Genomic DNA, 24,229 nt, shown 5'->3' on the forward strand with positions numbered 1-24,229 from the left:
GAGTTTGTTCTAATAGTCTGTTAAACTACTTGAAGATTGGCTTGATATTTTCAAGTATAATTTTAAAATGTTGTTAAAGTCCTAAGAAGCCTTTACTCTAGAGCTAATTTAGTACCACTATTAATGTCTGACCCTTCTGAGTTTATAATGAATGTACCATGTATTCAGCATGTCTGGTGGGAGAGCTGATGATTCCCAGCCTTGTGTGAGCTTTGGGAATTGTGGTTATAGTTCTTTGGTAATTGTCTCCTCCCCCCTCCCCCCCCAGCAGTCTGCCCTCATGGGTTTCACTATTGTATGAACAGATTGGTATTCAGTCAATAACTGAATACCTGATGCAGATTTCTGGAGCTCTTTTTCTATGCTGTTTCTTCCTCTCCATACTATGTCCTACAGATTCTATCCTCTTTGTCTTTCCCTCACTCTAATATCTGTTTCTTCAACTTAGTGAGATACTTGGGTTCTATGTTGTTTCCCCCCACCTTGTGTTGTGGTCTGGGAATTGTGAAAGGCAGAAATCTGGGTTGATTTGCCTCTTAACCTGTTTTGGTTTCCGTTATCGTAGTCATTATAGTTGTACACTGCTTGTTGCCCAGTCCAAAAAGAGTTGTTCTTATATTTTGCCCAATTTTAGAGTTATTTGTGTTAGAAAGGCTGAAGTAGAAGCTAACAGCCTCAGTTGGATCTTTTCAATAAAGCAAAGAAAAAGTAGTGTGTTAAACTACAATGAATGTATATCTTGCTATTGATGTTATTAAAGTCTAGAGGAGAAAGGGGCTGTCAAAAGTTATGTAGTTGAATCCCCATTTTAAAGATGATAAAACTGAGGTGAAGAGGAGCAAAATAACTTGCCTGTTGATACCTGGTCTGTGACTTTACAGTTTGGGCAGGAGCTGGGTCTCTTTATTTCTATTCATTGTTAGATGTTATGGTGTGCTATCTTCTTACCACTTCAGCTGAATGAGATTTTATCATAGCAATTAGCATTAGTAATGATAAAAATGATATTAACAGTTATACTCATTAAAATTTAAAGTATATTCATATTCCTTCTTGCTTTGGGTTAGATTAAATTTTAGTTTTGATTTTATCTCTCTGTGCAGCCATTTAATGGCAGTGTTTTACAGAATCTGTACCTTTACCTAATTGTCTTATTAAATCTGATGTTATATCTATAGATATCAATAATTTAAAAAGCCATGAAATTGGAATAATGGACAAAATATTTTTATTGTATCTTTTGTTTTATACTTCCTATTTACTACATAATATTACCTAGCTTAAATTTCTCTTTTATATAGTCCTCACTGATGAAATGCCTGGAATTTTGCTGCATTGACTAATACACCTCTATGATTTTAAAAACTGGCATTATTTTAATTGTTTTCTTTTTCTTCTTCAAGGATATATCTTTAATGGGGAAAGTGTACTGGCACAAGCCGTCTCAAGTGCAAGCAGAACAAGGATTACAGATAAATCTTGAGGAACCTCAAATGGTAAAGTTTTTAATAAAAATCCTCCTTGCCTATATTGAAGTAGTGGTCTGTGTCTTGTTGCTTGAATGCTTATCTAGATAGTTTAAAAAACAAAACCTCCCCTAATTTATTTTAGAAGTGTGTTTAGCTGTAAGAACATCTAATCCAATATCACATCGGGACTCTTGGTTGTTTTCGCTCACCATTGCTGCCTATCATAGACCTTCTGAGCTAAGGCCTCAAACTCATTTCTGAAGGGAAAGATTTTAACAATTCCTCTGGTCTAGGCATTTAGATTCAGAAGGTAGTTGGAGAGTTAATTAAAGGTTATTAGCTTGTAAGAAAGCATCACCTTATTTTTTATTTAGCTAGCAAAATTGTTTATAGCATTGATGAGGGAAAATTTTGTAGAGAAATATGGACTGTTGTTGACTGAAGTTTGTTTCAGAAATAAAGCTTCCTTTTTGTCCATCATTGGCAAAGTATTTATAGGATTCAAAGCAATCTGGAATATATTCCCTATGGATAGAACATGTCTCCCTGTGTATAGAAATCCACATTTACATAAAACAAATCATTGCACCATGATCATTTACTTTGTAAAATATTGTTAAATAGCAGGCTCCTTTAGTTCCTGAAAATATGAGTCCACACATAAAAATTCAGATTATACTTCATTTTTATCATCGTATGTCATGGTTAGAAAATATATAGAATCTTTTCACAAAAACCATGGATCTTATGATGTTAGAGTTTCCGCAACTGGTTGAACTACCAGAGTTTGAAATGCTTCTGGGTTGAGACCATGCCTTTTTCTGCTTTGTATTCTCATCTCTTACCTCAGGACCCCCGCATGTGTGATGTTAATATGTATGTACATCAATTTTGAAGCCTTCCCACATATGCTTTGGACTTAAAACTGACATCTGGGGTAGCTTCCTCTAGGGAACACCATTTACAGGTAGATATCGAAACCTCTGATATGTAAGCTTCTAATAGGTATAGTAAACTGAAAATAAAAGATTAATCAGGTATAGAAAAATAGAAATTCTTCATTAATACCATCTGGCTTAAAACCATTCACTACACTTGTGTAAAGTATAAGAAAAGATATCATTTTTCAGGAAAATATGAAAAAGGCCAAATATCAGTTACCTAACTTAGACATCATCTTGACTATTTAAAATAAAGATTTAAACAAAAATATTGATTTCTTTGTAATTCTGTGGGAACCATTCTCTCAGCTTTGACATTTACAAGCAATCACTGGACCTCTTCTGGCCACTGGCTTTTTATTTTTATTTTTTTAAAGATTTACTTATTTATTTTAGAGAGAGAGAGAGAGAAAGAGAGAGAAAGTGAAAGTGCATGGGGGAGGGACAGAGGGAGAGAGAGGAGAGGGAGTCTTAAGCAGACTCTGAACTGAGCATGGACCCTGATGCAGGACTCGATCTCATGACCCTGAAATCATGACCTGAGCTGAAACCAAGAGTCAAATGCTTAACTGACTGAACCACCCAGGCACTCCTGGCCACTGGCTCTTTAAGAGGTAAAATACCTTTTAACTTGCTACCTGGCCATGGTAAAAAGTCTTCTCTGTGATATCTTTCATTCCAGACACTCTGCCAGAGAGCAGAACTCTATCTGTTCATCCTACCTGTCCCTTAGACTTCTAGAAGTTTCCTGGGTTGAGATTTATCTGGGGAACACGAGCCAACATGCTGTCATCTGGTTGTGCTGGCATCCTATCCTCAGAGCATGGCAGCCTCACTTGTGAACATCTCAGTGCCACAGGTCAGAGGGCTCTTAGTTCTTTGATGCAACTTATTTTCTTTAAGTACCCACCATTTCAAATATAATAGTTTTTGAATCATCATGGAGAATGACTGCCTCACATACTTATTAAAAAAATCAAAGAGTTATTCATTCATTCCTTTTCCTACAATGTGGTAAGCATTGTTTTAGACATGGTTAATACAATGATAGAAAAGACAGTTCTTGACCTTGAAGAACTCATTTTATGGAGTAGACTAATATATAAAGAGACACAGTATAATACTGTTTACTGATTATTCTAAATAGAGACTAAGTACCTAGCAGAGAAAAAATTGATATAATTTTCTTTCATTTATTTACTCATTCACTTACTCACAAATAATTGCAGATGGTATAAATGCACTAAGTACTTGAGATATAAAGATGGGTAAGACACATTTACTTTTTTAAGGAATTCTCAGACTTTAACATTTTAAAGTACTTAAACTTTCTGGTCTCAGGATGCCTTTAAACTCTTTTTTTTTTTAGAGTTTAAATATTCTTTTTTAAAAATTTTAAATTCAATTAATTAACATATAATGTATTATTGGTTTCAGAGGTACAGCTCTGTGATTCATCAGTCTTATATAATACCCAGTGCTCATTACAGCACATGCTCTTCTTAATGTCTATCACCCAGTTACTGGAGGATGCCTTTAAACTCTTGAAAAATATTTTAAGGACTCAAAGGAGTTTTTGTTTATGTGGATTGTATCAACCAATGTTTACCATAATAGAAATTAAAACTGAGAGAAGTATAAAATATTTATTCATTCATTTAAAATAATAAGCCAATTACATATGAACATATAATATATTGTTTTAGAAAAAAATAATATCACCCCAAAATTTAGCAAGAACATTTTTTTGCAAATCTGTATAATACTTGGTTTAATAGAGAGCTAGAGTCTCAGATCTGTTTCTTCATTCAATGTGTTGTGTATATTCTTTTGGTTTAAATATATTATGTAAGCCTGGTCTCATACAGATTAAAAAGGGAATAATATCTTAATAGCTTCTTAACATAATTATGGATACTATTCTTTATTAATACACCAAAACTGTGCAAGTGGTAGTTTCTTAAAGATGAGTTGCAATGAGGAATCTGAAACAAGATAAATTAACTTATTGTATATCATTACAGTAAAGTCCATTGGTCTACCTTGCTCTTTGAATGGCTCTTTAACCCCTGCATACTTTTGTAATCTCATGTGTTAATCATATGAAAAGTATTGGTTCACTGTTTTACCCACTGCTGCTTTTCCATCATCAGTGCAAAGGTCAACACAGTGAAAAAGGCAAATAAGGCTTAGTATTATTATGAAAATAGCTTTGACATTGCAGATCCCCTAAAAGGGTCTCAAAGATTGTCAGGAGTCTGTGGACCACACTTTGAGAAGTGTTAGTTGATTGGAAGTAGGAGAAAGAGGGTAAGAGAGTGCAGTTTGGATTCAGGTTGTCTAGGTTCAAACAGAGCACTGCTACTTACTCTCAGTGTGACTTTGGGCAGCTTTCTTAACTTTTTGAGCCTCAGTTTCTTCATCCACAAAATGGGGTTGCAAACAGTTCCTGCTTCATGGAGTTGTGGTGAAGATTAAGCTTAAATGAGATAATGCTCATATATGTCAATGATTATGATTATGATAATGATTACTTAGACAATTACAATACAGTGTGATGCATGCTGAAACAGAGGCAGGGCACAGAGTAATGACAGGATCAGTAAAGGTTTGGTGGCAGAAGGAAGGCTGGGCAGAGTCCTGAAAAGGGTCATTTGCAGCTACAGGATTGCCATTGCCCTCTCCTCAAGCTCCTCTTCCTCTGTTTTCTATTTTGGAGAGTGGTACCTTCATCTGTTCACTCTCCCAAACCAGAACCCTGGGAGTGTGTGTTGAAGCCAGGACAAGAAGGGCAACTGAAAAGAAAGGGAGGGGGAGGAGCAAGATGGTGGAGGAGTAGGAGACCTAAATTTCATCTGGTCCCAGGAATTCAGCTAGATAGGGATCAAACCATTCTGAACACCTACGAACTCAACAGGAGATTGAAGAAAAGAATAGCAGCAATTCTCTGAACAGAAAAGCGACCACTTCCTGGAAGGTAGGATGTGTGGAGAAGTGAATTGGAGGCAATATTTGGGAAGATAGATGGCAGGGGAGGGGGGCCTCCATCAGCTGCTTCCGGCAAGTGATAGAGCAGCGGAGCACAAAATCAGAACTTTTAGAAATTGGCTCAGCTGAGGGACGTTGCTCCAGTGGCTAAGTGGGGGGTGGAACCCTTGCTGGGACAGTGTGGTCTCAGGACCCTTGGGTTCATAGAAAGACCGGGGGTATCTGAGTGTGGCAGAGCTCCCAGGTATCCAGAGCAGGGAAGCCAGCTGCAGAGACGGGGCCGAGGAGTGGGCTCGCAGCTCAGGGTTGCCATAAACCGTGATCCGTGGCACAGTCGGGCCACTGCTCTTCCAGGAGGGACCCAACAAGTGGCAGATCCGTGGAGACTCCCCTTCCTCTCCCAGGAGGAGCGGCATGGGAGTGCACCGCAGGGATCTGCTGGGTTTGGAGACTCCACACGGGGTGGTGAGCCAGAGATAGAAACGCTCGGTCACAGGCCGGGTGAGCACAGAGTGCAGCCAGAGATCAGGAAGACGGGAGTGATTGACTGCTTTTCTCTGGGGGTGCACTGAGGAGCAAGGCCCCAAGTTCTCTGCTCCTCCAGGGTGGAGATTGGGAGGCCACCATTTTCACTCTCCTCCTCCAAAGCTGTACGGAAAGCCTGCAGGGAATAAAAGCTCCCAAGAGCAAACCCGAGCAGATTACTTAGCCCGGCCCCCTGCAAGGGTGGGGCAATTCCGCCTCTGGCAAAGACATTTGGGAACCACGGCAACAGGCCCCTCCCCCAGAAGATCAGCAAGAACAGCCAGCCAAGACCAAGTTTACCGATCAATGAGAATGGCAGAACTCCAGTGCTAGGGGAATACAGCACATAGAACTGATGGCTTTTTTCCCCCTGATTCTTTAGTCTTTTTTTTTTTTAATTTTTTAAATTTTTTAAATTTTCTTTTTTTGAATTATTCTTTTTCCCTTTTTCAACCAACATCTTATCAATCCCTTTTCAAAAAAATCTTTGTTATTTTCATTTTTAGAGTCATATTCTATCCCTTCATAGTAGTTAACCTTATTTTTGGTATATATATATATTTGGTATATATATATATATTTATATATATATATTTTATATATATATATAAGAGTTGTTCTCTCTTTAAAATTTGAGATACAGTTTCTTCTAACAGACCAAAATATACCCTAAATCTCTAGTGTATGGCTTTGTTCTAGTCTCCTGCCTGATCACATTCTCTCCCCCCCCTTTTTTAAATTTCTCTTCTTTCTTTTTTCAACTAACTTCTTATCATTTCCTTTTATAAAATATTTTATAATTTTCATCTTTACAGTCATATTCCATCCCTTCATCGTACTTACCCTTATTTTTTTACATATATAAGCTTTTCTTTCTTTAAAATTTTGGAGGCACTTTCTTCTAACAGACCAAAATACACCCAAAATCTCATGTGTGGCACTGATCTATTTACCAGCCTGATCATATTTGATCATATTCTTTTTTTTTTAATCTTTTTCTTTCTTTTTTCTTTTTCTTTCTTTCTCTTTTCCCCTGGTTTCAGGTTTCTTCTGATTTGTTTAGTGTATATTTTTCTGGGGTCATTGTTACCCTTTTAGCATTTTATTCTCTCATTCATCTATTATCCTCGGACAAAATGACAAGACGGACAAAATCACCTCAAAAAAAAAGAACAAGAGGCAGTACCGACTGCCAGGGACCTAATCAATATGGACATTAGTAAGATGTTGGAACTAGAGTTCAGAATGACGATTATAAAGATATTAGCTGGGCTTGAAAAAAGCATGGAAGATATTAGAGAAACCCTTTCTGGAGAAATAAAAGAACTAAAATCTAACCAAGTCGAAATCAAAAAGGCTATTAATGAGGTGCAATAAAAAATGCAGGCTCTAACTGCTAGGATAAATGAGGCAGAAGAAAGAATCAGTGATATAGAAGACCAAATGATGGAAAATAAAGTGGCTGAGAAAAAGAGAGATAAACAACTACTCGATCACGAGGGCAGAATTCGAGAGATAAGTGATACCATAAGACAAAACAACATTAGAATAATTGGGATCCCAGAAGAAGAAGAAAGAGAGAGAGGGGCAGAGGGTATATTGGAGCAAATTATAGCAGAGAACTTCCCCAATTTGGGGAAGGAAACAGGAATCAAAATCCAGGAGGCACAGAGAACCCTCCTCAAAATCAATAAAAATAGGTCAACACCCCGACATCTAATAGTAAAACTTATGAGTCTCAGAGACAAAGAGAAAATCCTGAAAGCAGCTCAGGAGAAGAGATATGTAACCTACAATGGTAGAAACATTAGATTGGCAACAGACCTATCCACAGAGACCTGGCAGGCCAGAAAGGACTGGCATGATATATTCAGAGCACTAAATGAGAAAAATATGCAGCCAAGAATACTATACCCAGCTAGGCTGACATTGAAAATAGAAGGAGAGATAAAAAACTTCCAGGACAAACAAAAACTAAAGGAATTCGCAAACATTTCCTTACACCACACACAAAAATAGACTCAAAATGGTTGAAAGACCTAAATGTGAGACAGGAGTCCATCAAAATCCTAAAGGGGAACACAGGCAGCAACCTCTTCGACCTCAGCTGCAGCAACTTCTTCCTAGAAACATCGCCAAAGGCAAGGGAAGCAAGGGCAAAAATGAACTATTGGGACTTCATCAAGATAAAAAGCTTTTGCACAGCAAAAGAAACAGTCAACAAAACCAAAAGACAACTGACAGAATGGGAGAAGATATTTGCAAATGACATATCAGATAAAGGGCTAGTATCCAAAATCTAGAAAGAACTTATCAAACTCAACACCCAAAGAACAAATGATCCAATCAAGAAATGGGCAGAAGACATAAACAGACATTTTTCCAAAGAAGACATCCAAATGGCCAACAGACACATGAAAAAGTCCTCAACAGCGCTCAGCATCAGGGAAATCCAAATCAAAACCTCAATGAGATACCACCTCACACCAGTCAGAATGGCTAAAATTAACAAGTCGGGAAACGACAGATGTTGGCGGGGATGCGGAGAAAGGGGAACCCTCTTACACTGTTGGTGGGAATACAAGCTGGTGCAGCCACTCTGGAAAACAGTATGAGGCTCCTCAAAAAGTTGAAAATAGAGCTACCCTATGAGCCAGCAATTACACTACTGGGTATTTACCCCAAAGATACAAATGTAGTGATCCGAAGGGGTACCTGCACCCCGATGTTTATAGCAGCAATGTCCACAATAGCCAAACTGTGGAAAGAGCCAAGATGTCCATTGACAGATGAATGGATAAAGAAATGCAGTATATATATACAATGGAATATTATGCAGCCATCAAAAGGAATGACACCGATGGAACTGTAGGGTATTGTGCTGAGCGAAATAAGTCAATCAGAGAAAGACATGTATCATATGATCTCACTGATATGAGGAATTCTTAATCTCAGGAAACAAACTGAGAGTTGCTGGAGTCGGGGGGGGTGGGAGGGATGGGGTGGCTGGGTGATAGACATTGGGGAGGGTATGTGCTATGGTGAGCGCTGTGAATTGTGCAAGACTGTTGAATCACAGACCTGTACCTCTGAAACAAATAATTCATTTTATGTTAAAAAAAATAAGAAGATAGTAGGAAGGGAAAAATGAAGGGGGGGAATTGGAGGGGGAGAAGAACCATGAGAGACTATGGACTCTGAGAAACAAGCTGAGGATTCTAGAGGGGAGGGGGTGGGGGATGGGTTAGCCTGGTGATGAGTATTAAAGAGGGCACGTTCTGCATGGAGCACTGGGTGTTATACGCAAATAGTGAATCATGGAACAGTACATCAAAAACTAATGATGTAATGTATGGTGATTAACATAACATAATAAAATTAAAAAAAAAAAAAAGAAAGGGAGTGATTAACAGGGCCAAATCTATGGAACATGTCACGAATGAGCTTGCCATAGAAAGTACAGGGCCCCAAACACATATTTCCCGAATATATCTATTCTGCTATTTTATGAAAAAGATTTTATTAAGCCCCCTTTTTACCGATGAGGAGAATGAGGCTAAGAAGGGTAAGTAACTTGACCAAAATCACACTTTCATTAATTGACAGATCCAGGATTTGAATAGTGTCCCATCTAGTTGCAAAGCTTTTACTCTTTTCACAGCACCATCCAATAAGTAGTTTTATAGAAATATGAGCTCTGGCTTAAAGTTTCATTTTACAAATGGAAATTTCTTGGTTTAGCCATCCCTTTTTGCATAATAAAGATATATAGTATTTGGTGCTGTATGACATCTTTACCCTTTATTTTACTTATTCGCAAATGAATGTATCAAAGAACAAAGTGATGCAATTGCATTTTCAAGTCATTCTCTAGAATTCAGATTTTTATATAAATCAGAATGGTTTTATCATCTGTTAATCTGAGGCAGTGAAACTTTAACTGCCAGTACTCCATAATCCCAAATCGTTTTGGTTTAAAATTGGGTAATATCCAAATATGGCTATAAAGATACTTTACCTAAGACTTGGTGAGATTAAGTCAGTGAGACATTTTTAAGGAACACAATAGTTTTAAGAGTGATATTTTGTGAGAGTTTTTCATTAGGGCTTGGTATGGAGCAGGGATATCTGGGTGGTCTTCTTGAGGCCTCTGGGTCAGCTCTTCTTTGAGGACTTGGAGTCAGGCTTCTGGAAGAGCATCTGGTTAGCAGAAATCCCAGTTCTCAGGACCAAAGAACCTCAGAGGTCAGATGTTTCAGTGGGCCTTGATCTATGTGAGTATGGGGTGAAGTCAGGGTAAGATTGGTGTCTTATGATTTCCTTAGAGTTGGTGCATAGTAACTGTGGGGGAGCTATATTTTCTGAGACACGAGCCAGAGAAAATAATTTGCTAGGCTCTACATTGTTCTTAAGTCAATTTGAATTTCTCTTTCTAAATCTTCAGAGGAAACTTACTACCTTTGCTTAATTTCAATCATGCATTTTAATCATCATTTTGTGGTTAGAAAAAACATTGTGTGACTTAAAACTTTGGAAGGACCAATAAGAAGAACATTCTTGTACATCTGTGTTTTCCCACAGAATGTGCTTGAGGAACTTCCCAAAGCTATCTCAAGTATTTTCCAGCTTGAACAAGAGGATGTATTAGAGTGGGGAGTCTCCGAAGCAGAAAGCACAGTATTTAAATCTCAGGAAACTCTGGAAGTTCGACCAGCAGATGAATCCAGTAAACCTTTGAAAGATGAACAGCCCACAGGTGATTCCAAAGCAGCCAAACGGGCGTCTTTAAAGGTAAAGCACTATTTGTGTTGGAAAGAGTTACGATTGTTGGGGATGTGCAAGTGTGAAGAAATGGACCAGGCAAGGGCCACAGCATGGAGGTGGGTTCACCCTGAAAAAGGGCCTTCTATTTGCAAATTGCTCATTTGCGAAAAGGGGACATCTGTGTGTTGAGGGCTTTTAGTCTTAACCCTGATTACAACTCTGGGGAGAGAAGACACATTTGCAAGGAGGGAAGGAACCTCAGGGCTTTCAGAAATTGACCAAGAGCCCTCACATTACCATCTTGAGGGAGTCAGAAACTGTAACCCAGGGACCAGGACTGGGTGAATTTTGTATATTTTATACCTTTGCCCTGTTTAGGTTTATCCTAACCCTAAGTCTTTTCCTATTGTGAGAATGTTTCTCAGATTCATTCTATATATGTATAATTTAAATAGTTTTTTACCATATCTGTGTATTGCCTTACTGCTATTCACTTAGTACGTTTCTTTAATTTGAGTTACCTTTTGACTTTAAGGAGTTTATTTAAAATGGTACATTATTATTAGGATTTTAAAAAAGCCACTTTTCCCTGAACCACAAAATATTATCTTGATTATCACCACGGGTCCTCTCTCTGATTCAAATGGATACAACTTCTTGGGTAAACAACCTTCCCTCTCCTGTTGGGTCCCCTCTCCCCATTGAAGACCATGTTCCTGCTAAAATGTTTCACCCATGTCAACTGGCCATTCTTCAACTTGTGCCCCAAACTCCCAACTCTGAAACCTTGGGTTTATCTGTGACCTCCCCTTCCCTTGCCTTTCACCCACAATGAGTCTCCAAGGTCAAGATTCCTCCTAATATTATTGCTTGTAATTTTTTCCTTCTCTTTTCCAGTTGCCTTCATCCTAGTCTGGGTCTTAGTGACCTTATGTTTGGATTAACGCAGTAGCCTCCTGGCTTTTCTTCATTTCTCAAGTCCTACTTTCTTAAGTTCATCTTGCATGATGCTAGCATATTGATCTATTGGGAATAATGGGTAATAAGGAAAATGCACAAATAATAATTGACCAGAGAAAATCCACGACTGCTGTGAAGGAGAAGGGACTTATCTTGTGATGGATTATGGACCCCATCAGAAGTCATGCTATCTTTCTAAAGCATGCACTTGGGGGTATGAAATGAATCCTGCCAAGGCTAAGTGAACCCACTCTTTGCTAACTACTCCAGGTGAATCCTGTGTTTCAGCTTGACACCTTCTAGGTGTGGAGCCCTTAGCATCTTTTTCTTTCTTTCCTTTTTTTTTTAACAGTGTCTTTTTTTAAAAGATTTTTTCATTTATTTGAGAGAGAGAGGGAGAGACAGAGATAGCAAGAGAGGGCATGAGTGGGGAGGAGAGGGAGAAGCAGGCTCCCGCTGAGCAGGGAGCCCGACTTGGGACTCAGTCCCAGGATCCTGAGATCATGACCTGAACTGAAAGCAGATGCTTAACCGACTGAGCCACCTAGGTGTCCCTTAAACAGTATCTTTAAAGACCATGGCATCTTGATGAAAAAGTGTTAGGCTGGTGAGCGTAGACAGTGTTTTCACCCATACTTCTATCTGAACATTGGGACTTTGGAAATAAAATGTGGGCATGAGAGGCGAATAGTTAGCTACTAAATGTGTAAAAAAATGACCTGGATTTCTGGACAGTGATTTAACAATGATGGCCTGGCAGGAATTCAAATCTCTCATTAGAAAAGTTCCACATTAATTCTTCTGGATTGTTATGGCTGCTGTTAAATATTATTAAGAAATTATAGAAATTTATTTTTAGTAAAAAGAGGCAGCCCTTCCCTAAGGTAACTAGCATTTATTATTTACCACATGCCAACCACTTTGCTAAGTGTTTTGCATATATTATTCTACTTTTTCCTAAAAATAGATTTCTTAACAAGACTGTATTTGAAGAAACTGTCATAAAGAAGATAAATAACTTGTCCAAGTACAAACATCTAGTTAAGTTGTAAAGGAAGGACTTGAAATGAGATGGTCTAATTCTGGAACCTTTACTCTTTACAAACCTTTGCAACAGTGCTCTTTCATAACAACAATTAAGAGGTATCTGGTTAAGTATAAGAACAAACAAAAATGACTAGGGATAGAGTGTCCCTCACAAAACCAGAAGGAATGTTGGACAAGAAAGACTTGGGAGAATGGATTAAGAGAGCTCTAAACCAGAACCAGAAGTGTTTCAAGAGGAGGAGAAAAGAAAACCATAAGAGACTTTATGGTTTATTGTTTTGGCATAGTGTGGGACATATTAGAAATGCCATAGAAAGGCAATAGTCCTGTGACTCATACCACCAAGTGTCTTGTATTTATTTGCATTAACATGTCAAGATCAGTTATAATCCATGAACTTTACTTTGGACATTTGAGGCCATAAAATTAGTCTCTAGCATCCCTGGCACAGGAATGAGGAATAATGTACTCCAGCAAGGCAGGCCAGACTGGGGGTACAAGAAGACCTCTTTTTTTTTTTTTGAGGCCAAAGAATGAGTTTTATTAATGATTGCTGCCTGGTTTTGTATACATATCTCAGCTCATATCCTGAGAAATTCTTTTTCACTCAATCTATTTCTATTACAGTCCTGTATTTTGTTACCACCTCATTATCTGTCTGAGAGACTGATTCAAAGTGAGGTTTAACATGCTGAGCATTTGGACAGCAAAGAGCAAGAATTTTTCTTTTCCTTTTTTTTTTTTAGGTTTTTTAAAATATTTAATTTAATTTTATTATGTTATGTTAGTCACCATACATCATTAGTTTTTGATGTAGTGATCCACGATTCATTGTTTTTGTATAACACCCAATGCTCCATGCAGTACGTGCCCTCCTTAATACCCATCACTGGGCTAACCCATCCCCCCACCCACTCCCCTCTAAAACCCTGTTTGTTTCTCAGAGTCCATAGTCTGTCATGGCTCGTCTCCCCCTCCGATTTCCCCACCTTCATTTTTCCCTTCCTTCTCCTAATGTCCTCCATGCTATTCCTATGTTCCACAAATAAGTGAAACCATATGATAATTGACTTTCTCTGCTTGACTTATTTCACTTAGCATAATCTCCTCCAGTCCCATCCATGTTGATGTAAAAGTTGGGTATTCATCCTTTCTGATGGCTGAGTAATGTTCCATTGTATGTATGGACCACATCTTCTTTATCCATTCATCTGTTGAAGGGCATCTTGTCTCTTTCCACAGTTGGCTATTGTGGACATTGCTGCTATGAACATTGGGGTGCATATGGCCCTTCTTTTCACTACATCGGTGTCTTTGGGGTAAATACCCAGGATTGCAATTGCTGGGTCATAGGGTAGCTCTATTTTTAATTTTTTGAGGCACCTCCACACTGTTTTCCAAAGTGGATTTACCAACTTGCATTCCCACCAACAGTGTAAGAGGGTTTCCCTTTCTCCACATCCTCTCCAACATTTGTTGTTTCTTGCCTTGTCAATTTTTGCCATTCTAACTGGTATAAGGTGGTATCTCAATGTGGTTTTGATTTGAATTTCCCTGATGGCTAATGATGATGAACATTTTTTCATGTGTCTGTTAGCTATTTGTATGAAGAAGACCTCTTTTGACACAGCAAATGGAACTAGCACAGGGGTGTGTTAAAGGAGTAGTGCAGGACTTCCACTGCTCAGATATATGCCAGAAGGTCTCATTCAGCAGATACCAGAGAATTTGATTAGTCTTTTTTTTGTTTTGTTTTAAAGATCTTATTTCTTTATTTGACAGAGAGAGAGAAAATACAAGCAGGGGGAGCAGCAGTTGGAGGGAGAAGCAGGCTCCCCGATGAGCAGGGAGCCTGGTATGGGACTCGATCCCAGGATCCTGGGATCAGACCTGAGCTGAAGGCAGCCGCTTAACCAACTGAGCCACGCAGGCACCCTTGATTAGTCTTTTTTGACCATTTCTGATGGCTGAGTAATATTCCATTGTATATATGGACCACATCTTCTTTATCCATTCATCTGTTGAAGGGCATCTCGGCTCTTTCTTAGAAGCTCATTAGTATAATAAAGGTTATTGGGACTCTCTTCTCAGTCATGACCAACATGACTTAGATAAATTAAATGAAAAAGAGAAATGAGGTAATGGTGACCGTGAAGAAATGTCTGACACAAGGGACTGTGAGAGGATTGTTGAACATATTAGGAGGGAAAAGGATAAAAAGTCTGTAAAAATATAGATACCACATGTCTTGAGATTCTAAATGGAAGGAAGTTTAAGAGATGCGGGATGCCCTTAATCCCCTCAGATTCTCACAAAAACAGTTATGAGTGATCTATTGCATTCACAGTTTTAAAAATATACAAAGATGAAAGAAGAAATACACATCCATAGATAAACATAAAAGTGACATGTGGCTGTAATAATTATATCAAAAAGCCTAAGATCCAGAATGGGTTGAGGCCTGTGAATCATGCTAAGAATAAAAAAGTTTTTTTTTCATGTTAGTTTAAGAGCAAAGAGAGAAAAAAAGGAAGGATAACCCCATCATTATGGATGAATAGTGTGATGACAACAGATGACAGAGTTGCCTTAATTTAATTTTGAAAAAAGGTTAAGGTTTTAAGTAAACAGAAATATGACAAAGAGAAAAGGAAGCTGATAAACTTGTACTTTGCTTCTCTTAAATCTGACAAGGAGAATAATCTTTCATTTAGAAAGAAGGGAAAAAGAAGTGATAAAAGAAACTTGAAGCCCCAGATTGGTAAAAGATTGTAAGAGTTAACTTAGGTATCTGAGCCTGTCAGCTCAGATAGATAGGTTGAAGCCTGTTGCCCCCCTACCTGCAGCAGCTTTGAGGAGGTGCTACAATGGGAGGGGAGCTAGAAGCCTGGGCACGGGCAACTGCAAATCTGAGATTTATTTTTTTAAGGATAAGGGCGATGGTTTCTGTAATGTATGCACTGATCTTGGACAAAACTCTGGAATGATTAAATGAATCACTAAAAGAATTGTAAGAACTTTAGAAGAACCCTTTATATATGGCTTATAAGAGGAAGCAGTAATCACTTGGAGCCAGGATGGGTTTCCTAAGGATAAGCCACAGAAGACCAATCTTATTTCTTTTTTAGACTTACTAGACTGAGCATCAGAAAAGTGTCAGACCTGGAGTTCAATGCAAGGCTATCATGGCGGAGAGCTTGGCCTACAAGAAAGCTCATTAAACATTAGTTATTGTTATGAGCCTTTGGATTTCAGCAATCCATTTATGCAAGCCTCCCAATGACAGTTTTGTAGACAAGACTGCAATCAGTTGAACTGCTAGATGGATTTGTAATTAGTTATGTAAAGGATGCACAGCTAGTCATGAAAGTCCCTAGTGGACTGTGATAAGACTGTGTCCATTTCAGCATATTTCCCAATAATTTGGATGAGAATATGGAAGATTTACTGATTGTATTTGTAGATAACATCCAAATGTGATGGTAAGATTTGGTTGGTCAGACCTCAGATAAAATTTAAGTGGGATAAATGTGTGTATGATTCTGCCCTTGGATCCACAAGCTAAGTGCATAGATACGGGATGACATGACTCAGAGCAAATGTGAAAGACTTCAGAGTTTTAGGCCATGATTTAGTTTTGTGAGAGGAAGACAAGTGCAATCATAGTTTGCACTGATTGACGAATACCATAAAAGAGGATCATCTTTCTCCTGGTTGATCTGATCACATACACCTCACATGTCATGTTCAGATCTGGGTTTCCAATCCTAGGAGCGACACTGACAAATTGGAGACCATTTGGAAGAGAGCATTCAAGATGACAAAGCACAGTATCTCAGAAACATGTCACATAAGGTAGAATTGAAGGGACTGGTGATGTTTATCTGGGGGAAAAGCAGGCCCAAGAGAGTCAGCTGTATTCAAATATTTGATTGTCAGTCAGATGGAAGGAGCTAGACTGTCCCTGTATGATGGTTTGAACTGAGACTGGTGGATGAAAGTTGTGAGGCTCTATAACAAAAAACAACGGGGAGAGTTTCAGAGAGAAAGTGACTGCTTTTGGATGTGTCCAAGTCCCCTGTTCCCCACCATGTTCAAGCCAGGATGGATGACCACTTGGTGGAGAAACTGTAGGGGAAATTCAAACATTAACTGGGTGGTGAGATAGAATGGTCTGTACTCTGAACTTTCCTTATTCATCATCACTTCTTTACCAAAGAAATCACAATAGCTCTCTCCTTTCTGCTGCTGGGAGCCCAAACCCTCTACCTAATTTACGAGAACCTCCCTTTATCTGGCCTCCTTCTATTTATTCAACCATATCTCTCTGCTTTCCCCAAGGAAAGCTTCCCTGCTTTCCTCCTTAAATCTTGTCTCAAAAAAAAAAAAAAAAATTACAGAACATCCCACCAAGAAAAAAATCTTTTGATGACCTATTACCATGAATTCTGCAAATTTTCTAGGAAATCTAGGAAAACAATACTCCTAATACCTATAATGATTAAAAGGCAATTATTTAAGAGACAGAAATGCATTTGATTTTTCCAAAGCAGTAGAAATAGAAAACAGTACAACTCTAAGAAGTACAAATTGATAAACATTCCTCAAAACAGTTATATGAAACATTAAAATTCATTTTGGCTTGTGCTTGCAACCACCAGTCATGCCAAACTTTTAAGACTACGGGCAAATTCTATTAAAAATACCAACCAAAGGGAACCTGGCTGGCTCAGTTGGTGGAGCATGTGACTCTTGATCTTTGGGTTTTATGTTTGAGCCCCACGTTGGGTGTAGAGATTACTTAAAAAAATAAAATCTTAGAAAAAAACCAAGAAGAGTAGATCTATGGAGGGAAAAATCTTATATTTCTTCTTTAATAGTTTTAAGGCAATAAATAAAATACATTTTTAAAAGATTTTATTTATTTCTTTGAGAGAGAGAGAGAGAGAGTGTGGGGTGGAGGGGCAGAGGAAAAGGGAGAAGCAGACTCCCTGCTGAGCAGGAAGCCAGACATGGGGCTCTGGGGCTCGATCCCAGGACCTGGAGATGATGATCTGAGCCAAAGGCAGACGCTTTAACTGACTGAGCTACCCAGATGCCCCAGGCAATAAATAAAATATTATAGATAAATATGGTACTAATATTTTTATTGCTATGAAGGTATATATGTAAAAATTTAGAAAAGGATTTAGAGGAAAATACCAACTCACCTTTAGGATTTATATTATGTTATAAAATATACATAGAAATTAGGAGTTTAAATATAAGATAGACCATTAAATATGAGAGAAAGATCTAATTCTCATGTTACAACTTTCATTAACAGCCTACTTTATATTTTCTTAAAGGTGAAATCATCAGAATTTTTGCAAATCAGAGGAAAAGAAGTTAAGCGAACACAAAAAAGTAAATTAGAAATTCCACAACAGAGACAAGGAAGGTGTCCAAAACCCCAGTGGGATCAAAAACTACCTAAAAACAAGTAACTTCCTTAAGTTTACAAATTTTACTGCCTGAAGAGAAGTTATTTAATAGCATTGATACCTAAAAATGCATTTTTAAAGGAAAATTAAATATTTTAGAAATTCATATATATGAGGTCTAAGTTAAACTTTCCCACAGGATGAGTTGGTGTGAGATATTATGGTTGGGATATATGTTCTCTACTTCACACTTCTTTCTGTTACTCTTTTTGGCCAATGTACTTAGTTTAATGATATAACAATGATATAACTAGAATTAAAAATAGCTCTTTGTGAGACTAAGGAAAATTAAATGTTAGATCTGATATTTTTGGTCACAGTAATGACTAATTTGGATTAACTGCTTACTATATTGGTTAATTTTGTTATGATGAAATAGAATAAAATTCAACCCAACACAAAATGTTCATAGGCCAATTAGTTTGGTAATTTAGATGACCTTATTTTTCTCTACTGTCATTTCATGTTTTATTTCCCCTCCTCCCAATTTTTAATGGAGATTCTTATGCAGGGATACAACCACAATTTTGAATAATATGTGTGAATGCAATTTAGATTTAGGGGTTTATCTTTTGCCAATCACCTTGTTGAAACTGGTTTTCTCCTTATTTTACCACTAGGTTTTTATGGGTTGGTTTATTCTAGATTCTTCTGCATTTGACTCTTTATTGGGGCTTAAAGAAGCTTTAATTATTAGCTTTTGTTGTTGCTTAGGGCATTGAAAGGTGTGCTGGACATGGAAGACAACCTTTTTATGGCCAGCCTAAACTTTGTAAAGGGATATTACTCACAATTTAGTAGCTGAGAATAGACTCATGGGAAAAGAATTCCAAAGTTTATGAAAGAGTCGAACTGGCATTTAAGTGACCCTGTACATGCCATTGCTTATCTGCGTTGCTTTAAGCTCATTTAGTTAGCAAGATTATGTATTAAAACAAATAGTGACAGCAGACAACAAGTATTTTACCTTCAATAAATAGTTACTGTCAGATTATCAATGAAGCAGAAACTTCTTGATTTTTTTTTTCCTAAAAAACCTTGCATTTAGTGCATTAAGCAAAGTAGTGTGGCCACACACAGAGTCAGAGTCTTTTCTTTTTTATGTCTTAGTGTTTCAAAGAATGACAAATAGTCCTGTTGAAGGAGAGTGTGCTGTAAAAACATACAGCCTTTCTCGAGCATGCCAAAAATATTTGTAGATCTTTTTGATATATATAGTACTGTGTTAATTCATTAAAATTGAAATGAGAAATTTCCATTAAAGAGAAGTAAGAATAAGATGCAGAGGAATGAAAACCTGAGAGTTAAGAAATTTGTATAATGAAAGAGAATTTTGGAAAAATGTTTCTGAAAATCTTTTAGTCACTGCTCCTTTTTCTTTAAACAATTTTTTTTTACCTCACTTTTCTCACCAGTGACTAGCTCCCAAATTAAATTGTTTTCTTGGAAATTCAGCCATCTCTTGGAAATATAATGTTATTTAGCTCAATGACCTAGGGAGATTCACTTGCAAATCTGTTATTAGAGTATGATGGGAGCATAGGAATTCAGATTGGTTGTGGTGCTTTTTCAAGGAAAAAAAATTGGTAATGTAATCTCAAGTACATTCCACTAGCCAGGACTGTTCTAGACTGAATGATGATGTAGATGAGCTTGACTTCAGAGCTCACCCTTTTCCTCTCCTCTTTTTTTTTTTTCCCCAGTCCTAAGACTTTCTTAGGATCCCTGGCTTTCTGGACACCCATTTTCACTCCTTTAGTTAGGTTTCTTTGTCTCAGGCATTTCCAAATGGTTTGGTTTTACCTCCTCCCAATCCCCACCCTACTCAAACGTGTACAGATTTTAGTCCTTTTCTTGTTGAGCCCTATGCTGCTCATATTAGTGATTCAATAATGTCCATATTGTGCGTAGCGATGGGTTAGGTGCTGCCCAATACAAATTAATGACAACAGAAATAAAAATAAAACAAGCATTTCTTGAGACTTCCACAGGCCAGGGACTGTTTGTTTATTACTATCAATTTTACAAAGGCAATGGTTAGGGATTTTTTTTAATAGTTAGGGATTTTTATATTCATCTTATAGAAGACCTTCAGAGAAGCCAGTGATACAACTTGCAAGTATTAGAACTGAGATTCTGATCCAGGCCCAGCCAACTCTAAAGTCTAAATTCTTTATACTATGCTACTATCTAGAATACATGGAGCAGTTGGTGGACAGATCAGCATTAACCCATTAGATAAAGGGTCAGAAGGGGTGGCACAAGAAGAAGGAGATGTATGAAAAGAGATATTTGTAAAAAAGAAAAAAAACCCAGCAAATTTTGCAGAGAAGTTTGTCTTGGAGGTATTGTTTGAAGGATGTTTAAACATGGCAAAAGGATAGGCAGCATTTGATCCATAACTGAAGGAATTGACAGGTATTGCTGTCCCCGTGAATTGTCCTGGAGACAGATAATAATAGCTAATATCTGCCATGTGAGAGACACTATTTTAAATGCATTCAATCCTTTCTTTCTTTTCTTTGCACTGAAGTATAGTTGACATGCAATGTTACATTAGTTTCAGGTATACAACCTAGTGATTCAACAATTCTATATGTTATGCTGTGCTCACCGCAAGTGTAGCTACCATCTGTCACCACACAACGCTATTACAATACTACTGACTATATTCCCTCTCCTGTGTCTTTCATTCCCATGACTTATTCAGTCCATAATTGGAAGTCTGTATATCTCACTCCCCTTCCCCTACTTTGCCCACCCCTCCACCCCGTCCCCTGTGGCAACCATCAGTTTGTTCTCAACTCCTTTCTTTCTTAAAGTAACTTTATCCAGGATGTGCTAATGTTGTTATTTCCAATTTGCCAAGGTATAAATAAATTAATTGACTTGCTTATGACCTAGTGATAATTTTAAACAGGATTTGAACAGAGACAGTCTGACCCTAACCCCTGTGTTAGAAGTACAGCCAGATATTAAGAGCCTTGAAACTTAGAGAGAGGAAGTTAGATGAATGCAGCAAGCAACAGAGAAGTGTTGTGCCGGGCAAAGGAGAATTTAAAGACCAATGCGATAGAATTTTGCAGGAGGAATTGAAGAGAGGAAGAGACAGAGTGTGCAGTGCTCAATCCAACTCTCAGACCCTTGTGAATGCAAGCTGAAGTGATGAGGACCTGGACTGAAGTGTGTTGGAAGTGAGGAGGGAGAAGTAGCAGCCCTGGGCACCGGAGAGGCTCAGTTTTTCTTAGGATGTGCAAGTGAAGGGAAGAGGAGTCAAAGATGGCTCAGCGTTTTGTATTTTTCAGGCCAGGGATCTAGGTGAGATAGTGCTACCGAGATGAAATTTGGGAGGTCTCAGCACAAGAGCAAATAGAAACACTGAAACTTACTTTACCCATGTACAAAGGGGAGTTCAACCTTGGAAGTCATCCCCTGTTTGGAAGATGGAGAAAGAAAATCGAGTGACTAAATCAAATCATGATGAATTTGAGAGGTAGATGGAGAGCTGGGACAGCACAGGTTTAAAAAAGCTCACAAAGAAAGAGCAATTTCAGGAAGGGTCATCGATATTGTCAGCTGTGTCTTGGAGGTCCTAGAGAACATGAGCTAAAGTTCATTTGATTTGATTTGATGAAAAGGTCATCATTTGGTTAATGTAAGAGTATAATTTTATTTATTTATTTTTAAATTTTTAAAAAAGATTTTATTTATTTATTATGGCCGAGAGAGAGAGAGAGTGAGAGAGCAGCAAGCACACAAGCAGGGGTATTGGCAGTCAGAGGTAGAGGGAGAGGGAGAAGCAGGCTCCCTGCCGAGCAGGGAACCCAATGCGGGGCTTGATCCCAGGACGCTGGGATCATGACCTGAGCCGAAGGCAGACAAAGGCAGATGCTTAACCGACTGAGCCGCTCAGGTGCCCCAAGGGATGGAGTCATACTGGATAGGGGCCACTTCCACCTCAGGGGCCATTAACAGTCAGTAATAGGAAAAAATATTGGCTTATAGTCAGCAGCATTGTATTAGATCCTAGTAGTTACTAATTTTATGACCTCTCCAAAATAAGCCTGCTCTAAAATAAGGATAATAATACCTCCCATATAATAAGTTCATTGTGGGAATTAGAATGTGTATAAATCATCTAGCGCAGAATAGTATTAGTGGTACATGATAGGTGCTTGATACATATTTGTTGATTGGATGGCAAGTGACAATGGTAATTAAGAAAGCTCTTCATGGGCACCTGGGTGGCTCAGTTCATAAGCGTCTGCCTTCAGCTCAGGTCATGATCCCAGGGTCCTGGGATCGAGCCCCACATCAGGCTCCCTGCTCGGCGGGAAGCCTGCTTCTCCCTCTCCCACTCCCCCTGCTTGTATTCCCTCTCTCGCTGTGTCTCTCTCTGTCAAATAAATAAATAAAATCTTTAAAAAAAAAAAAAGAAAGCTCTTCATGCCTTCTTTTCTACTTTGGAAAGGCAGGAGACAGGCAAGTTCTAGCATAGTGGGAAGGAAGATGCTGCATAAACTTCAGAGACCTGGGTTCCATGGATGCTGGTTAACGTATAATGCACTACATCGTTCTACTTCTTCAGGGACATTAGCATTTGAGCAGAGTAGCAAAGACGTAATGCATGATGGCTGGATATGATGTCACCAACTGAGTTACAGAAATCAGGAGAGAAGAGATGTGGGGTGAGATGACAATGAGTTTGCTTTTAGACCTGTTGTTTCTTAGGTATCTGTAAATCATATAGATTGAGATCTTCAGCAGAAAGTTGGATGTATAACTTTGAAGATCTGGTCAATGGTGATATTAAATTTGTTATAAACCAGCATTATAGTTTTAAATCTTATACATTTAGACACCCCTTTTAGAGCCTAAATTAAACTGCCAATGTCAATGTATTTTATACCGAAAAGACCGAAAATGATCAAAGAAGCCCACTTTCTTTTCTCTGTTGCAGAATTCTGCAAGACTACCCCTCTCCTACCCTTCATGATCTGTGCACCACTGTCCCAGCCCAGGAGCTGCCTGTTAACTTGCACTTGGCTTCTCGAGTGTACCATACAGCTGACAAGAAAGGTCATAATACTTTGCTTGCAATACTGGGAACCTCTTTCTTAGATAATCACTTTACAGATGAAGAACGAAGAGACAGGTAAGAGTTCCACTGGTAATTTTCTTTTAAACTAGATTTAAACTGTCAAAGAAATTCTGCCTTTGAGGTTTAGATTTTGAAGACTCAGTCTGTTTTTAGACACTAGAGAGGAGCAGTTTTTGTCCTTTTTCATCCCTTCCCAGTACATACACAGTCTAGGACACCGTCTTCATTTCCTGCTATTAACAACATGAACCGTGGCCTATCATAAGGTAACTTTAGTTTAGTGGTGTCTAGTTACAAAAGGGTGTCCCATACATTAGCTCATTTGTTCTCTGTAACAACTCTGTGGAGTACAGATGTGAAAATTGAGGCTCATAAAAATCAAGCCATGTTGCTAGGCTTATACAATTAAGAAAATCACAGATTTGAGATTCAAAGTCAGTCTTTTAGATTTCACACCACCTTTGGGCATACTTGAGTCCAGGGATCATGTACAAAAGTCATTGCCTCTGGAGTTTCTTCCATTTCTCTTCATGTCTCACTTTCCTTTGGCATCTGAGCATTCTTTTGTGGAGAGTATGTAATTTATAGCACCCTCAAAAAAGAGGAGAAAAGGGAATGGAGGTCACATTTATTTAGCATTGTGTTGTGTGCTTTGCATCTTTTCTTTTTAAATCTTCAACTGTAAGAAGTCATAATTTCCATTTTATTCCTTAAGAAGCTTACACTCCATAATATCAGGTTGCTTGCTCAAGTTCTCATCTTTGGATAATGATAAAAATCCAGATGTGTCTAACATAGTTTTTCTCAAACTCTTTTTCACTACCATCCCTTTAAGGAAGGCTTTTAGACTTTTCCTCCTAATTGCCTTTCCCCGTTAAATTTTAATATCCTGGATATACGTTGCATCTCTTTATAGTACTATATCTATTTACACACACATATATATGTATA

At 38.1% G+C, this 24,229-nt stretch overlaps 1 protein-coding gene across 1 annotated transcript in view; it reads left to right on the forward strand.

The window, feature by feature from the left end:
* TTC6 (tetratricopeptide repeat domain 6) overlaps positions 1–24,229 on the forward strand; it is a 188,794-nt gene that overhangs the window by 49,826 nt on the left and 114,739 nt on the right. Inside the window, exons 2-5 of the mRNA XM_078078737.1 lie at positions 1,404–1,496; positions 10,505–10,714; positions 18,043–18,176; positions 23,138–23,332. Of these exons, the coding sequence (XP_077934863.1) occupies positions 1,404–1,496; positions 10,505–10,714; positions 18,043–18,176; positions 23,138–23,332 (632 nt within the window). The remainder of the gene's footprint in view (positions 1–1,403; positions 1,497–10,504; positions 10,715–18,042; positions 18,177–23,137; positions 23,333–24,229) is intronic.

This window comes from Halichoerus grypus, chromosome 8 (assembly GCF_964656455.1).
Source record: "Halichoerus grypus chromosome 8, mHalGry1.hap1.1, whole genome shotgun sequence".
NCBI classification, from domain to species: Eukaryota; Metazoa; Chordata; class Mammalia; order Carnivora; family Phocidae; genus Halichoerus; species Halichoerus grypus.